This window comes from Macrobrachium rosenbergii, chromosome 1, assembly GCF_040412425.1.
Source record: "Macrobrachium rosenbergii isolate ZJJX-2024 chromosome 1, ASM4041242v1, whole genome shotgun sequence".
Taxonomy (NCBI): domain Eukaryota; kingdom Metazoa; phylum Arthropoda; class Malacostraca; order Decapoda; family Palaemonidae; genus Macrobrachium; species Macrobrachium rosenbergii.
Genome location: NC_089741.1, coordinates 49,296,108 through 49,312,208, shown reverse-complemented (window position 1 = coordinate 49,312,208; position 16,101 = coordinate 49,296,108). Strand labels below are relative to the sequence as shown.

General features: G+C 36.4%; 1 protein-coding gene across 4 annotated transcripts in view; it reads left to right on the top strand.

Moving 5' to 3' along the window:
- Positions 1-16,101, top strand: part of LOC136836843 (protein tincar-like) — a 559,592-nt gene that overhangs the window by 508,183 nt on the left and 35,308 nt on the right. For all 4 annotated transcript variants that reach the window (XM_067101564.1, XM_067101418.1, XM_067101499.1 and 1 more), the window contains 3 exons: positions 2,425-2,523; positions 5,277-5,396; positions 6,238-6,374. In XM_067101564.1, coding sequence (XP_066957665.1) covers positions 2,425-2,523; positions 5,277-5,396; positions 6,238-6,374 — 356 coding nt within the window. The remainder of the gene's footprint in view (positions 1-2,424; positions 2,524-5,276; positions 5,397-6,237; positions 6,375-16,101) is intronic.

Below are 16,101 nucleotides of genomic sequence, written 5' to 3'. Positions count from 1 at the left end.
GATGGAGAGTGTGATTTACTGCTTGCACATGCGATGAAATTGTAATTTTAAGTCCTAAGTGTTTTTAAATGTGGTGCAGTTGAGGTATTTCTACTTTCGATTTTAAGTGAAACCATAAAAATTGATGACGTTTCAGCTGTGACACCAGTCCCTGATCGGAAACAAATTGGTTTTAGAGGTTGCTCGAGAAATTATTTAAGAAAAACTGCTTTTCACTTGTCAGTGATAGCAATAATGATGCTACTAATATTGATGTTTATGATGATAAAATGAAATCGTTCTTTTTCATATGAACGGTGTTTCTTAGAATGCCATATTTGAAGGTTTTTTAATAAATTTATTTGTTTAAGGGATGACTTTTTGTGATGTCTCGTCCCTTCGAATAGCAGTGATACTAACAATAACAATAACAGTACTAAGAATAATGATAGTAGCGCCTCTTTTAGTGCAGCTGAACGTTTCACGTTTCCAAATATTTTTTTCGTTTCTGAATGAAGGATTTCTTTCCCTCCTTTTTTGACGACGTCCCATCCTTTTGAATATTTGAGAGAGAGAGAGAGAGTGGAAGGATGCCAGGGTGGCTGCCTGCCTCCCTGTCCCGGCTATCCTCTTCCAGTCCACAAAATTCTTTCCAGACGTCCAATGACTGGTCGACCAGAACCTTCTTGAACGTGACTTCTGGCGCGTTTGATTATTTTTCCCCTTTTTTTCTTTTTTATTTTTTTGACAGAAATTCTTATATACACGGGGATTCTTTTAACTTTTTCGCCGTGGGTCCCGCGTCCGCACGTTTGGATGCGCATCGGTGGATAACTTTATATCTACAATTGAGAAAAGAAAGTTTGTCGTATTGGCGGATTTTTAAAAATTAATATCTCTCCCGCTTCTCATTCGCCGAAGAAGTTAAAACAAATGGAATAAGATTCTTGAAAGTTTTGGCATAACTATCTCTCTCTCTCTCTCTCTCTCTCTCTCTCTCTCTCTCTCTCTCTCTCTCTCTCTCTAAGTAATGACTCGTAAAATTTAATCGTCATTGTTTCCTTTCTCATAACTTCTTTAATCTGCATACATCAACTAGCGATTTGCACTCTGGGTATACTACATCCTTTTAACAGTGCATCTTTTCTTTTTTTTCTTCTATTCTTCCTTTCCATGGAACAAAACTCGAAATTTGTCAATGAAAACATTACGAGTTCGTTTGCTTTGAGGCACAGTGAACTCACGAGGGCCTCGCTCTAAAATCTGCAGAAGCCGTGGCTCAAGAAGTTTGCGATCAGGGGACTTGTAACTCCGATGAACAATGACAGAACTTCAGCGGACGTCAGGACATCAAAGGACATCGGTAAATTATTGACCAGTGTCCATCAGAGGAATGGCGTGCCTGCACAGAACAAACTTCGTCCCGGATCGTGTTGACAGTGTACTCTGCGGTCGCTCTCGGAGCCAATGCCAAATGACAAATAAATTTACCCTAGGATATGTGCTGTCCCTGCCTTGTTTGCACGAATGTTGACATTTGTTGGACTATAGTTCCATTGTTTGAGGCGAATTGTATGTAAGACATATGGCGATTTTTGAGTCGGTTTCTTTTTCTGATGGTTTAAAGAAATTCGCTTTTATATTCTTGGAGCTTTGAGTAATCAGTGATTGGGTACTGTATGAGAGTTAAACAGCTCACCAAACAATGTTTTGCTTCTTTATTCCATTAAGAATGTCATTATATATATATACATATATATATATATATATATATATATATATATATATATATATGTGTGTGTGTGTGTGTATATACATGTGTGTGCATATATACTGTATATATATATATATATATATATATATATATATATATATATATATATATATATATATATATATATATATATATATATATATACAAAACAACAAAGGGAAGAGATGAAACGCGGTTATAGTTCCTGGGGCAGTGTCAGCTTTATTGCTAACTAAGCTATTCTCTGAAAATGGCTTAGTTAGCAATAAACCCGACACCGGTCAGGATATTATGCAGTAGTGTTTCATCTTCTCCCCTGTGGTGTTTGATATATAAAATCACGTGCAAGAGTATTTAGCATATATATATATATATATATATATATATATATATATATATATATATATATATATATATATATATATATATATATATATTTATATATAATATATATATATATTTATATATATATATATATATATATATAATATATATATATATATATATATATATATATATATATATATATACAAAAAAGTGTATCTCCCATTACCTAATATTACTAAGTAGATGGATGGACTGACGCAACAGATATAAACAAGTTTTTTTTATATCTTTTTCGTTTCATGTTATCGCGTATGGGTTTTATGTAACCATACCTTATATTAAATTTTCTGTGTCTCCCTTTACAGTCTCGCTGGTACTTCAAACTGCGGGTCCAGATATCGAAGACCATCGTGACGAGCACTCATTCCATTAGACTAGTTAATGAAGTACAGCTTTCAAAGCAGGTAAGGACCCGTTTATGTTGCAATTAAAAAAAGGGTTGATTTTTCCTCTGCTCATTTTACTTTTGATCTTCCCCCCTCACCCATCTTTTTCCTGGTACTCGTCTATTCAGCATTCTCTCTCTCTCTCTCTCTCTCTCTCTCTCTCTCTCTCTCTCTCTCTCTCTCTCTCTCTTCTACTTTTATCCTAAAAGATTAGCTTTTCATCATGCATTATGTAACTGGGTGATTTTCAAATGAATTGATTAGATATATTACATAGCGAATCACGTACCGAAAGTATACATTCACTGTATAACGAATCAAAATGGGCAGTCTGAGGTTACCAGCGTTGCAAATATGAGTAGATTACTTACCAAAATATTCATGGGGTTTTCTTTCACAAAGAATTGGAAGTGTCAGAGGTTTTTTTTGTAATGCACGGCATTGTCAGTAACCATAAATTCGTTTCTTAGCTTGCTCATAATTCTGATAACAGACAGGATAGTTGAACTGAAAATATAGTGGCTTTTTGCCGGATAGTAAGTTCCTCGCTGGGTGAGCGGGTTCCGTTCTCAGCTACCACTCTGTTGGTCGCGAGTTCGAATCTCCGACCGGCCAGTGAAGAACAAGAGGAATTTGTTTCTGGTGATAGAAATTCATTTCTCGCTATAATGTGGTTCGGATTCCACAATAAGCTGTAGGTCCCGTTGCTAGGTAACCAATTGGTTCTTAGCCACGTAAAAATAAATCTAATCCTTCAATAGCCCTAGGAGAGCTGTTAATCAGCTCAGTGGTCTGGTTAAACTAAGATATACTTAACTTATTTTTTTGCCGGATAGTTACTTCTATGACCATTTATTATTATTATTAGTAGTACTAGTAGTAGTAGTAGTATTTTGTTATTATTGTTGCTGTTGTTGTTATTTTAGATGTATTTTGAATGGTATTACTGTCAAATATAAACATTGATTTGATAATCACATTGGCGCTGTTTCTTTTTGGGAATATTTAAAATCATTAACATTACATCCTACCAAATTTCTATTACGCCATAATACAGTTCCTGACAACTAAAGCTGATTAACGCTGCGTAAAGTTTGGAGAAGAGGTTCTTCAATTTCACGCAAAATAGAGCGTCCTTAAAAGCCACAATCTTTGTAGAATTTTATAACTTATTTAACACCGACTGCTTGTTAGAGAGACTCCGGTGAATGCATAAGCGATTCAAGTCATTTCCATGCAAAGAATAATGCTGTGTTGCTGGGATGCTGTCGTGTATCCAGTCTCCCGGTGAGGCAACTTTTGCCATAAATCATGAATATTTTATGATCCATAAGTCTCTTGAAGTTAAATGTGGTTTTTGGCAATTTTTTTTTTTTACGTTATTAGGGTGACAGCATAAAACACTGCGTCGTTAATTAACCATGCCATGTTGTGCAACTTTTCGCTGCGAAAACAGCTAGTCGGATCTTATCTTCACTGTGTACGCGCGCACACGCTCACGCTTACTGTGCGCGCACGCACACAAACGCACACACACATATATAGACATAGATAAATAGTTTATATACTATATATAGACAGATAGATAGGTAGTTTCGTGTAAGTGTTTGTGTGTGTAGTAGCGTGCTGAAGTCAGTTCTTAAATATCAGCAAATAAATAATATAATGCACCATAAATATACAATCATAACTCCTTCTTAGCCCCTTAATGTCGATATTATACTAGAGACAAGTATAGTTACCCCAGTTCTGACTTTCTTAATTTAAATAATTCATTCACTTATCAGTGTTACCGTGCATTAGTTTTCATTCAGTTTACTGGAAAGTTAGAAAAACTCTCTTTGGATTGCGAAAACGCGCCCCGGTCAGCTTTCTTACTAAATCAGAATAACTTAATGGGTACTTTTTATAATTAAAAATATATATTTTTAAATCGAAATGAACTTTAGTTCTAGTTTTAGTTCCTCACTGATATCAAGCGTTAAACACCACGAAAAATCACAAACACAAAATCTTTTTTAGGCCTTTCTGTGATAGACATGATATTTCATAATTTAAATAATTCATTCACTTATCAGTGTTACCGTGCATTAGTTTTCATTCAGTTTACTGGAAAGTCAGAAAAACTCTTTTTGGATTGCGAAAACGCGCCCCGGTCAGCTTTCTTACTAAATCAGAATAACTTAATGGGTACTTTTTATAATTAAAAATATTTATTTTTAAATAGAAATAAACTTTAGTTGTAGTTTTAGTTCCTCACTGATATAAAGCGTTAAACACCACGAAAAATCACAAACGCAAAATCTTTTTTAGGCCTTTCTGTGATAGACATGATAACAAGAGAGGTTTGTTCCATAAGATTTTAACAGATTCATGATTATGGAATAATTTTATAAAAACAATGTATTATGGTCATGGGCAGTGTACTTTTACGTATCTAGTTGAACGGTGCTTTCAGGCATAACTTTACATAGTGCCATTGATGACACTATATGGGAACTTACAATCTGTGTAAAATAAGTGATAAGTAATCCTTGTCAGATTCGCCCACTTGGTTTAATAATAACCACCCCTCAACTTCATTCATTCTAAAATAACCTGACAGACTGCTCCAAGACGTCTTCAAAAAAAGAAATTCCACAAGAAATAAACTTCTCAACTTTAGTTGAAAAGCAAATATTGAATCTAAGTTCCTTCAAACTCTGTCTACAACGTTACTCACAGAAAGGGTGCTGGAAAGAAATTTTCTTGATAAATTTCTCTCCCTTTAGGTTGAGGACTCGGAAGGCCCAGTCATGGTTATTGGGGCAGGAAAGACGTACCTCCTTCAGGAGGGAAGTCCCAAGAGGTCGCTCATGAAACTCGTCATGCACACTGTCACCGAGAAAAAGGTAAGAATATCATGATAATTATCACTTCCACATAACATCTTGAGAATTTCCGTATCGTTAAGACTCAGTGGTTTTAAGTTATAAATAGGTTTCTTGTTCAGTCTCTTTACGCCCCTACGGGTCAGTTCATCCTTCACATAATCACTAATTATTAACTCTTGATTTACCAATCTAAATTCAACATGGCCACCGACCTATGTATTTTCCACCATTCTATATTCAAGCTGTATGCATAACAAGATTTATTGATGACTATACTGCTTGCTTTAATGTGTCATCTACTATTAATTTTGATTCGTATCCTCTTTATGTTACGGAAGTTGCGTCTTACTTTTTGCAAAACTCTTTGATAGAGGATGATCCAGGGATAAGCCGTGTCACACGTATTCAAAGTAATTAACTGACGTCCAGTAAAAACTTGCGTGTTTATTCAGTTAAGCTGGTTCAAGAGTTGAAAGCTGTATCTTTTGTGAATCACCATCTTTAAAATCCAGCTCGTATCATTAATCTGTTCACTAGAGGATTAAATTTTTCTTTTGATATTTTGAAGTCTCTTATCAGCATTGTGATTCAATGATTATGTCAGTATATAATCACTTTCATTTGCTGATTAAGATTCAACATTTTCTAGTCTTTATATATATTTGATAACAAAAAACTCGATAGTTCAACTTATCAAATTACTGTCATTTCACTCTTCTTTGTAAGCAGTCTGTGTCCCATGTTTTCTTTACCATACTTCTAACTAAAAAAATAATCGTCTGTTTTTCGTTTGTTGCCTCTATTTCATTGTGGTAATCCTTTAGATGATCTAACGAATCTATTACCTTTTTTCCTGCAGGCACGAGGGGAAGAAGAAGAGATTTATTGGCTCCGGCCGAAACCTCCTCCAGGAGGCGCTGGTTCTTGGAATAAGCGAAAGCACTCGCCTGGGGTCAAGCACACGGTCACCTTCAACGATACGCCCTCTACTTCAAGGTACAGAATAAGACAAATCCTTGCTGTTATCACCGCCATTGTTATGTCGCTAGGCAATGCCTCAAATATCCAATCTCTCTCTCTCTCTCTCTCTCTCTCTCTCTCTCTCTCTCTCTCTCTCTCTCTCTCTCTCTCTCTCGCCCCCCATGCCCCCTTTAAGGATCAAGAGCTCGTGCTGGCACAATGCCAGTCTAATCTAATAACAGTGGCCTGGAGAAAAGAATCCAGATTACACCATTTGCTTTGAATTGTTGGTAGTTCTGTTAGTGTCAGTTAACGGAGTTTCTTTTATATGTTGCGGTCATTGCTGGCCATTAGACGTTAAGCCTGTTACGAACTATGTAAGTTGAGTTTTAATGTAATTTAACTTAAAGTAGTCGTCTCATGACTTGTTTCTAAGCTTTGGGTTTGAAAACAAAGGATTTTCTTTTTCTCCTTGATAATAAACAAAATCCTTACCACTGAGAAACGATAAAAAAACCGTCAGCTGTGGTGTTTGTTCCTCGACTATTGTTGTGGTTGATGAAGGATTTTGGAGAATTTCGAGTTGGGAAAATGGGTAGTAGTGGTCGTTCAAAATTGTGCATACAACAAAGGCAGGTAGCACATAACATGAAATTAACGGTCTCAGCTGTGTACATTATTGTAAAAACAGTAATTCGCTAATAACTGATTGATTTAATGCACCAGAGACAAATACGGCAGTTTGTACAGATAATTCGTTGCACTAAGAGACAAAATTCTTGGTATTTTTTGCTTCAAAATAACAAGCGTACCGGTTATAGAACCATAGAATTATGTACAAATTCTTAAAAATTAATTGACAGGAAAAATCTGCACAGAAAGATTGAGGGTACAAAAGTAGGGGAAAGAAGAGCAAGTACAGAGTGTGGAATATCTGATACAGAAGAGTGCAAAGATTAGCAAACCTACACGAGATTTATGAAAAGTTTTACGCGTTCAAAGATTTGAGGGGAAAAAAACGATAAAACTCCAAAATTCATAGAGCATGCGAATAAGATTTAAAAGTGCTCTAGGAAACTGTTGAAGTAGAGAAGGGAAAAATCAGTGGAAAAAATGAGAGTAGTAATGAAAGAATAGATTAGAGAAAGTAGGAGAGAAGAAAAACAAAAGTTATATATAGAAATAAAAGAGAAAGGAGGAAGAATGAAAGATGAGAGTAACAGAGGAGAAAAAGTGGAAAGAGAGAAGTGGATGAATGGAAGCGGAATGGAAAAAGAGGGAAAAAATGGGAGTGAAGAGGAGAAGACAGAAGGCACAAGAGAGAACAAGAAGAATGAAGGAAGAGAAAAAATGAGATTAGCAGTACGAATGAAAGAAGAGTCAATAAAAGAGCAGAGATGAAAGATATATGAGTATAATTAAAAAATAGGACAATAAAAAATGAGGAATGAGTAAACAAAAGAGGACAGGAAGAGTGAAGGACGAGAAAAAAAATGAGATTAGAAGTACGAATGAAAGAAGAATAAATAAAACAGTATAGATAAAAGATACATGATTTTGAATAAATAAAAAGGACAAAGAAAAAGAAAAAATGAGGAACAAATAAATTGGCATAAAGGGTCAAGACCAAAAGCGAAAGACGGGAAGAACGAAGAGGAAAAGTGAAGCGAAAGGAAAAACCGAGACGTAATAAGTAAGAAGGAAGAAGAGATGGGAAAGAGAACGGCCAAAATCGGCTTACAGTAGACCTAGTCTGGGTAACTTGACCACCGTATGCGTGTTGCTCCGTATATTGCGGATCAATATTCATTTACCCTAAATTAATATTGTGATAAAAGTGCAGCGTGGTGCCCCATATCGAGCGTTGTTATGGTTAATGGTTTGTTTACGTAACCGAGTCTGGTTGCTGTGTCCGAAAGGGTTTAGGGGAGGAAGGGAGGTGGGATGGAGGAGGGGGGGGTTGATCAGGCTGTCGGTGATAACAGCGTGGGGGAGGAATATCAGGATGATGTGGATGTTGCGATAGTGATGAGAGTGGGAGGGGACGGAAGTGAAAGAGTGAGGGGAAAAATATAGAAAGAAGAGAGGATTGGAGGAGAAACGAAAGCAAGATAACGAGAGAGGGAGGGAGAGAGAGAAATAGAAAGGAGGAAAGAATGGAAAAAGGAACGAAAAAGTGATCACGAACGGATGTGAGATTTTGGAAGCAAATATAGAATAAGTGAAACATGGGGAAGAGACATAACTGAGATAGCTAGAAAAAATAAAAAGAACTAACATGCAAAAAGTATTAACAGAGCGCATACATCCGCCAACGTCCAACCCCACCAGGCATTTATTTTTATCGACCAGAGCCTGTTAGTTGCTGGGATCCGAACGAAATATTACTGGCTTTCCTTGCCGAGGCAAAGATTATATCTCGGCACCAAAGTCTACGGTAATGATGCGTAGGATTTTGCTTTCTTGAACCTGACGCATTCTGATAATGAGGCTGCATGGTAGACCACTCCCCAGCAGGTTCCTTCTACCCGACAGTGACATTCCTATCTCTCCCAAAATTCAGTCATGTTTGCAAATGACGAGAACCCCCTTTGTTCAGATGTTCATAAAAAGCCACACATACAACTTTTTGTGCAATCCGACTAACAACATCGTATGGGGGTAGGGCCGACAGTGCACCTTACGGGGTGCGCTGTAGGCATTACTCAAGGTTCTTGCAGCGTCCCTTCTCCCCCTAGCTGCAACCCCTTTCATTTCTTTTACTGTACCTCCATTCATATTATCTTTCTTCCATCTTGCTATCCACCCTCTCCTAACAATTATTTCATTGTGCAACTGTGAGGTTTTCTTCCTAATACACCTTTCAAACCTACCTACTCTCAATTTACTGTTCAGCGCTGAATGACCTCATAGGTCCCAGTGCTTGCCCTTTTGGACTAAACTCTATATTCCATTCCATTCCATTCCAATCCGACTAACAAATAAAAAAAAGTAACTAAAAACATTCTTTTGCGGAGTTAAAAATGTGGAAGGGAAAGAGAGGAGAGAGACTAAAAGGAAACTAAACTGGAATAATGATGAGCATAGAACTAGAGAAGAAGAATATTAAAGGGGAGGTGGAAAAGCGAAGAGAGGGAAAAGAAACGAAAGTACTACAACAGTTACGTAAAGGAGAGGTAAAGGAGATAGAAGGGAGTGAGAGGTTAGAAAGGAATAGGAAGTGAGAGAATGCCCGGGAAAATATGAAAAAAAGAATGAAAACTAAAGTAAGAAGAAACGCCAATAAGAGAGTGAGAGGCAAGCAACATCAGAAGAAGAGGAGACAGAAAAAGAAGAGATGGGTAGATGGGGAATGCAAATATGAGAGTGGGAGGTATGCAACGAAAGAAGAAAGAGTAAAAACAAGAAAGATATTCGAAGCGAAGGAGAGAAAGTAGAAGAAAAGGAAAGCAGTGAAACAGAGAAAGATGAGAATGAAAAGAAAAATGAAGTGAGAACTGAAGATAGGGAACAAAAAAAAAAAAAGAGAAAAGCGGAATTGATAGAATGTAAGACCGAGCGATCAAGGAGAATGAAAGAAATGGAGCACATGAAACAAGAGAAGAACGCTGTAAAATGGAGAGAAATTAAAAAAGGAGGATTTGCAAAGCGAAGGAAAAATATTAACATGTTAGATTAAGGGGGATTACAGAGAGGGATTGAATATTGAAGGGTACTAAAAGAAAACATGATAGTAAAGGGTGTGTAAGCAAAGCACAAGGCTTGAAAAAGGAAGATGAACTTGGATATTCAACGGAGAAGGGTGACAGGGAAAGTAAAGCGAAAGGCGAAGAAAGTCATGGAAGTGGAACAGGAAATAGAAAAGGGAGGATGAGGTGGAAACTTAAGAAAACAGTTGAGACAAATAAAGGGGAACGATTGAACGAAATGGTTGCATGAAGCTAGGAGGAAGATAAATGAGGTAAATAATACAGAGAATATGAAATGCTGAAAATATCAAATGAAAAGGGGAAAGGAAAGTAACCGGAAAGAGAGAAAGAGAAAGTGAGAGAAACAAGCCATCGTAAAAATTAAGTGGCACTGTGAAGTATTGGTTGAGCGCAACAAGAAATAATACTAAAACCAACTGTTTTTGGAAACAGCCTTCCAGGATTCCAGTTTCCTGATGACCACAGTTTCCGATGCGAGTTAAGGCAATAAAATTCAGCCTCGGTAAAGGGTATTTTTGAAACTCCACTGAGAAGGAAAAATAGTTAACCAAGCTGCGAAATGAGTGGAAAGGTAGTCAACTGACTGATTTAATTATTTCGTTGTTTTTCAGTAGAGTAAATCAGCTGTTATAAAATTATTGAGACAAGGAACAAAGTATCCAAATGTTAGTATATAAATTTACTTATAATTTAACTAGTTGAAAGGGCATAACGTAGATGGTTAAATTTACTTCAAAAATTTTGAATATTAAAAACCAAAAATTATTTTAAATTTTGTAGTAGAATGTTGAAGTTTTACTAAATCCACGTGCTATTTGGGTGGGCGTTTTTGATAGAGGACTCAATCGACATAGGAGAGGGAGTTGTGAGCAAAATTAAAAATATATAAAAAGCATAATGATGAACTAGTTTGAGTACACCACATTAAGGAATAGGAACAGGATATTTAACATTAACAGCAGCAGAACTTGTATACTCATGAAAACGACTACAGTTATCCCAGGGGATTACGTATCAATTAATTGTATAAACGTAATATTCCATACGTTTTTCAGAAAGAGTTTCCAAAATTGAGTCACGAAAGGTAGGTTCTACTTGGAATCTAGCTTGTCCTAAATCCCTAGAGACAATCGATAATCTAGAGCAGAGATAAGAGCAGACGAGCGACAAGGGAAGTTAGACTGCTTGCCGTTCTTGGGAACCAGCTGAACAAGAGCATGCATGCTTGCAAGGTGGAGAATCGATACCAGTATTCTCTCTCTCTCTCTCTCTCTCTCTCTCTCTCTCTCTCTCTCTCTCTCTCTCTCTCTCTCTCTCTCTCAAATTACTTTCTGAAAGATATGTACTGGAATAGGGCCACCGCTGGCGTTTGCGAACACACATTTATTTGATGTTAAAGCTATTTCGGGGAGCATGCAGGAACACGAACTTGGAAATATGCTTATACTGTTGCGGTCTTTTCTTGCGCTTATTAAATATGGCTGCAAGGTCGTTTACCCCAGTTTTGCTTGAAGCGACTTGGCCGTTTTGGGGGTGGCGGGGGCTGTTCTCAGCCAGTTTCTTTACCCCTTCTTAAAGATTTCGGTATTGTTGTATTTGACTTCTCTTTGCAAATGTGTACTGTAATTCGTTATTCCTAGAAACTCTGTTTTGATTAAGGCCACCTCAGTTGCAGTACGTATACACAAGCAGCATTGCAAACAAATAAGCGAGCAACGCTTAACAAATGAAAACAAACATAGCAAGAGGAAAAATCCGGTGTCCAATTTGACATCTGGTAGTTGAAGTGTGCCTCTGAAAGCTCGCGCGCGCGCGCTTATACTCACATATGCACGCACGCACACACACATACAATATATATGTATACATATGTGTTTGTGTGTGTGTATATATATATATATATATATATATATATATATATATATATATATATATATATATATATATATATATATATATATATATATATATATAAATATATATACATACACGCACACACAGTATATAGTGTTCAAAACTTGCAGGGTACTGCCAATGACTTCAGTTGAACTAGTAATTCTTATATCTGCCAGTTTAGACTTGTTAGTTCCAATATTATCATACTCCTGACGCTGTTAATCAGGAGCATAGCGTAAATACAGTACACTAGTAACAAAAAAGTCTCAATTTGCTGCCGTACGTGTGTTGTATGGGATATTGCGTTTATAAGTATTTCTCGTAGCATATGTAAAAATATACGATACCTGTGTCACCAGAAGTAAAAATGAAATGTATTGGATATGAGTGGAATCTAGATCAATTTGAAACTCGTGGGGTACAATTTTCGACAGACTTTGTAATGTTGGTTTCTGTGTCCCAGTCTTCACATGCACACACATATATGTGCATATATAATATGTATAATTTGTACATATATATATATATATATATATATATATATATATATATATATATATATATATATATATATATATATATATAAGTAGCAATGGTGCTTTGGTACAGTACTCAACCTGAAATGACCTAAGTTAACCCTATTAAAACTTTGTATATTATGTTATTTGTTCAGGTGCTACGACAGATGTGAAATTTCTCCTCTCATCAGCGGGGTTACTCATCTACACCTCATACATAATCCATGAGTATACACGCTGCTAAAAGCACAGACGAGAACAGCTAGATAAAAAAGCTCTCTCTCTCTCTCTCTCTCTCTCTCTCTCTCTCTCTCTCTCTCTGGTGAGTACTTTAGTTGGTTACTAAAAGCTGAGGCGAAGAGAGCTCTCTCTCTCTCTCTCTCTCTCTCTCTCTCTCTCTCTCTCTCTCTCTCTCTCTCTCTCTCTGATAAGTATAGAGTCGAGTTGAAACATCATAAAAAGTTTCAAATATTTTATAAATTAAATTACCTACATTCATTTGCTCAGAAACATCTGTTTGCTAGTATACATCTGCATAAATGGGAACATATGCATAAATGTGTTCTCAAAGACGAGTGTAAACTAATAAAAAAATTGAGCAAGTTACGATTCAGGAATAGGAGAATATTCTAGAATTTACTTACATGCGAAAAAAAGGGCTACAGTAAATTCCAAACTTAGTTTAATAGAAAACTCTAATTTTTCTTGAAGGGCAGTTCAGGTTGCTCATTTGAAAATATGCTTATACTGTTGCGGTCTTTTCTTGCGCTTATTAAATATGGCTGCAAGGTCGTTTACCCCAGTTTTGCTTGAAGCGACTTGGCCGTTTTGGGGGGTGGCGGGGGCTGTTCTCAGCCAGTTTCTTTACCCCTTCTTAAAGATTTCGGTATTGTTGTATTTGACTTCTCTTAGCAAATGAGCAATTCGTTGTTCCTAGAAACTCTGTTTTGATTAAGGCCGCCTCAGTTACAGTCGGAAAGAAAACTTGTCAAAAGGGGGAAATAAGTAAAGGTCTTATGTTCAACCCGGATAAAGTGACATACCCGTCCCCTAAAAGAAGGGTCGTTTTATAACCCTGAAGACTGCGAAATGCAGGTCATTTTTGAAGGGAAAACTGAGGTCGAGAGAATTCCAAAGCTCCTGGGTAACGGGAAAAGTAAACATTCTATCTTCAAGCCCCTTTAAGAGAATGTCGAGGGAGGAAGGACAAATGATTTAGATCGTGGACGCACTCGTTCACAAATCCCCTTTCCATTTTCCGGGTCATTTACTTGACCATTAGTGCTAACTTATTTAATGTTGTGTAATTTTCTCGGTCATGCAAAATACCGTCCATTGTTGGTTCGGTCTGTCTTCCTGGCTACACGAGTGGCTGTAAATTCATATTAGTTTTAGATATAAACGAAGCTCCGATGAGTCATTTACGTGAGATATTTTACCTCCCGGAATCATAAAAGAAAATACCGTTTCAAATACCTCATCATATCCCATACTCAGACTTCTTGGTCGATGCTGAATACTGACTTCCTCTTCAACTGGATCACACAGTTCTTGCAGCTGGTGGACTTGGCAATCATACATCTCCAAGTATCCTAATGTTACCTTTTTTTCTGATGCATGGAATGCCTTTCGTAATGTGGTTTAACCACATTTTTCTTCAATACTTGAAATTCCTCGTCTTTCTCATTGGTCATAACAGGGATTTCGGAGAACGAAGTCTAATTTTCAGTGACATTTTGACTGACGGTGGGCAGGGGTACCATCTCGTTATAGAAAGGATGCTATTAGAGAGTCTTGAGACTGGAAGGATACAGTTCCTATCTATTTATTTTCACCCACTTTACATAGACTTTTGGAAGTTTCCAAATTAACATGTTCGCTTGCGTGATTAACATGCATAGGAAGTTCTAGCAGTAAGCAGAAAATATCTAAAGGACTCAGGGTAACTTGTTTGGGTCTTTACAGTCTTTGTGGGACGTACTTAACGCCTCCTTAAATACTATTTGCTTATGCGACGACTATCTATCAAGTATTCTACTTGACAAAGTTGACGCAAAAGCCATCTCTCTTGTCAACATTCCTGACCTTACATGTATTTGGCTCGATTCTTCTCTCTCTCTCTCTCTCTCTCTCTCTCTCCAGTCTCTTTTGTCTCTCTCTCTCTCTCTCTCTCTCTCTCTCTCTCTCTCTCTCATACACACACATAACATCCAGTCTATTTTGTGCATCTTCTTAAATGGTATATTTATATATATATATATATATATATATATATATATATATATATATATATATATATATATATATATATATATATATATATATATATATATATATATATATATATATATATATATATATATATATATATATATATATATATATATATATATTAGAGAGAGAGAGAGAAAGATTAATTCTTTCTCTCTCTCTCTCTCCCGTAAAAGATATTATGAACGGTGCCCCAGGAAATGCTTGACTGTGTACGTCGCCCTTATTAATCACAAGGCAAATATAAGACTTCATCTTCTACAATGTTTGTCATTTCTACCCTCATCCTCAGCTATAAATTAAATTTCCTGCTCTCGTGTATTCCCTGAATAATCTCTCTCTCTCTCTCTCTCTCTCTCTCTCTCTCTCTCTCTCTCTCTCTCTCTCTCTCTCTCTCTCTCTCTCAGTTTTACATATTAATTCTTCGTGTACGTTCGACATCAGGTAGACTTTATACTTCAGTACCTGGCATTTTATTTTTATAAAATGGTAATATATTTTTAGAATCAAAATGGAAAAGCTCTTCTCCACGGCCGTGTCAAGATGCAGGAAGAGCAAATGACGCCCAGACAATAGAGAGAAAGGCCGAAAGACAGCCATCAAAAATGAGAGAAACATTTTCACTCTTCCTGCTTCTGCCTTTTGCAAAATGACAGCAGATATTATTTCGGGGGAGATATACTTTTGCAGGATCAGAGGACCTAATATGCTTTAATGAGTTATAATTTCACTTTAGGATAAGGCTCATTCATCTTTAACTTCCTTACATTACAGTAATTGTATTTCCACTTCATTTTCAAATAAGTTTTTTGTCAGCTTCAACTTCGTGGCATTATTTTAAAAACGAAGGGCCATTTTCCTGCTCTAAATATGGCAAATATGGCATCTACAGATGAACAGGTTACCTTGCTTATGGTTTTATGAATTGACAAAATTATACGAAGAATTTACTGAATTTCCCATCGTAGCTTAAGTGTAGCAAGGATACCTTATCAGTGGCGTTTCTATATCTGTAATACCTTATAAATATGGGACTTGATATAATCAAAGAACAAAGGTATCTCTTTAACTATCTCGTCAGTATGCCTGTGTCTTGGAAGAGGATTTACCAAAACATAGGAGGCCAAGGAAAATGGCCTTTTATGTCAATATGCCATTCATGTATGCAATAGAACACCACTGATTAATACGGGCAGTATTACTTTAGTAACATGATACACAAGTGTAAACATTCTTTATTTCCAATGGCATTATTTTATCGATTTGTTTTCCTTTCCTCAAGATATACAATACAGTTTCAGAATACAGCAGCTATGTAGCAAAATGCCTAAAGTTTTCAGTATCTTAAAGCAAGATTATTACTAAATG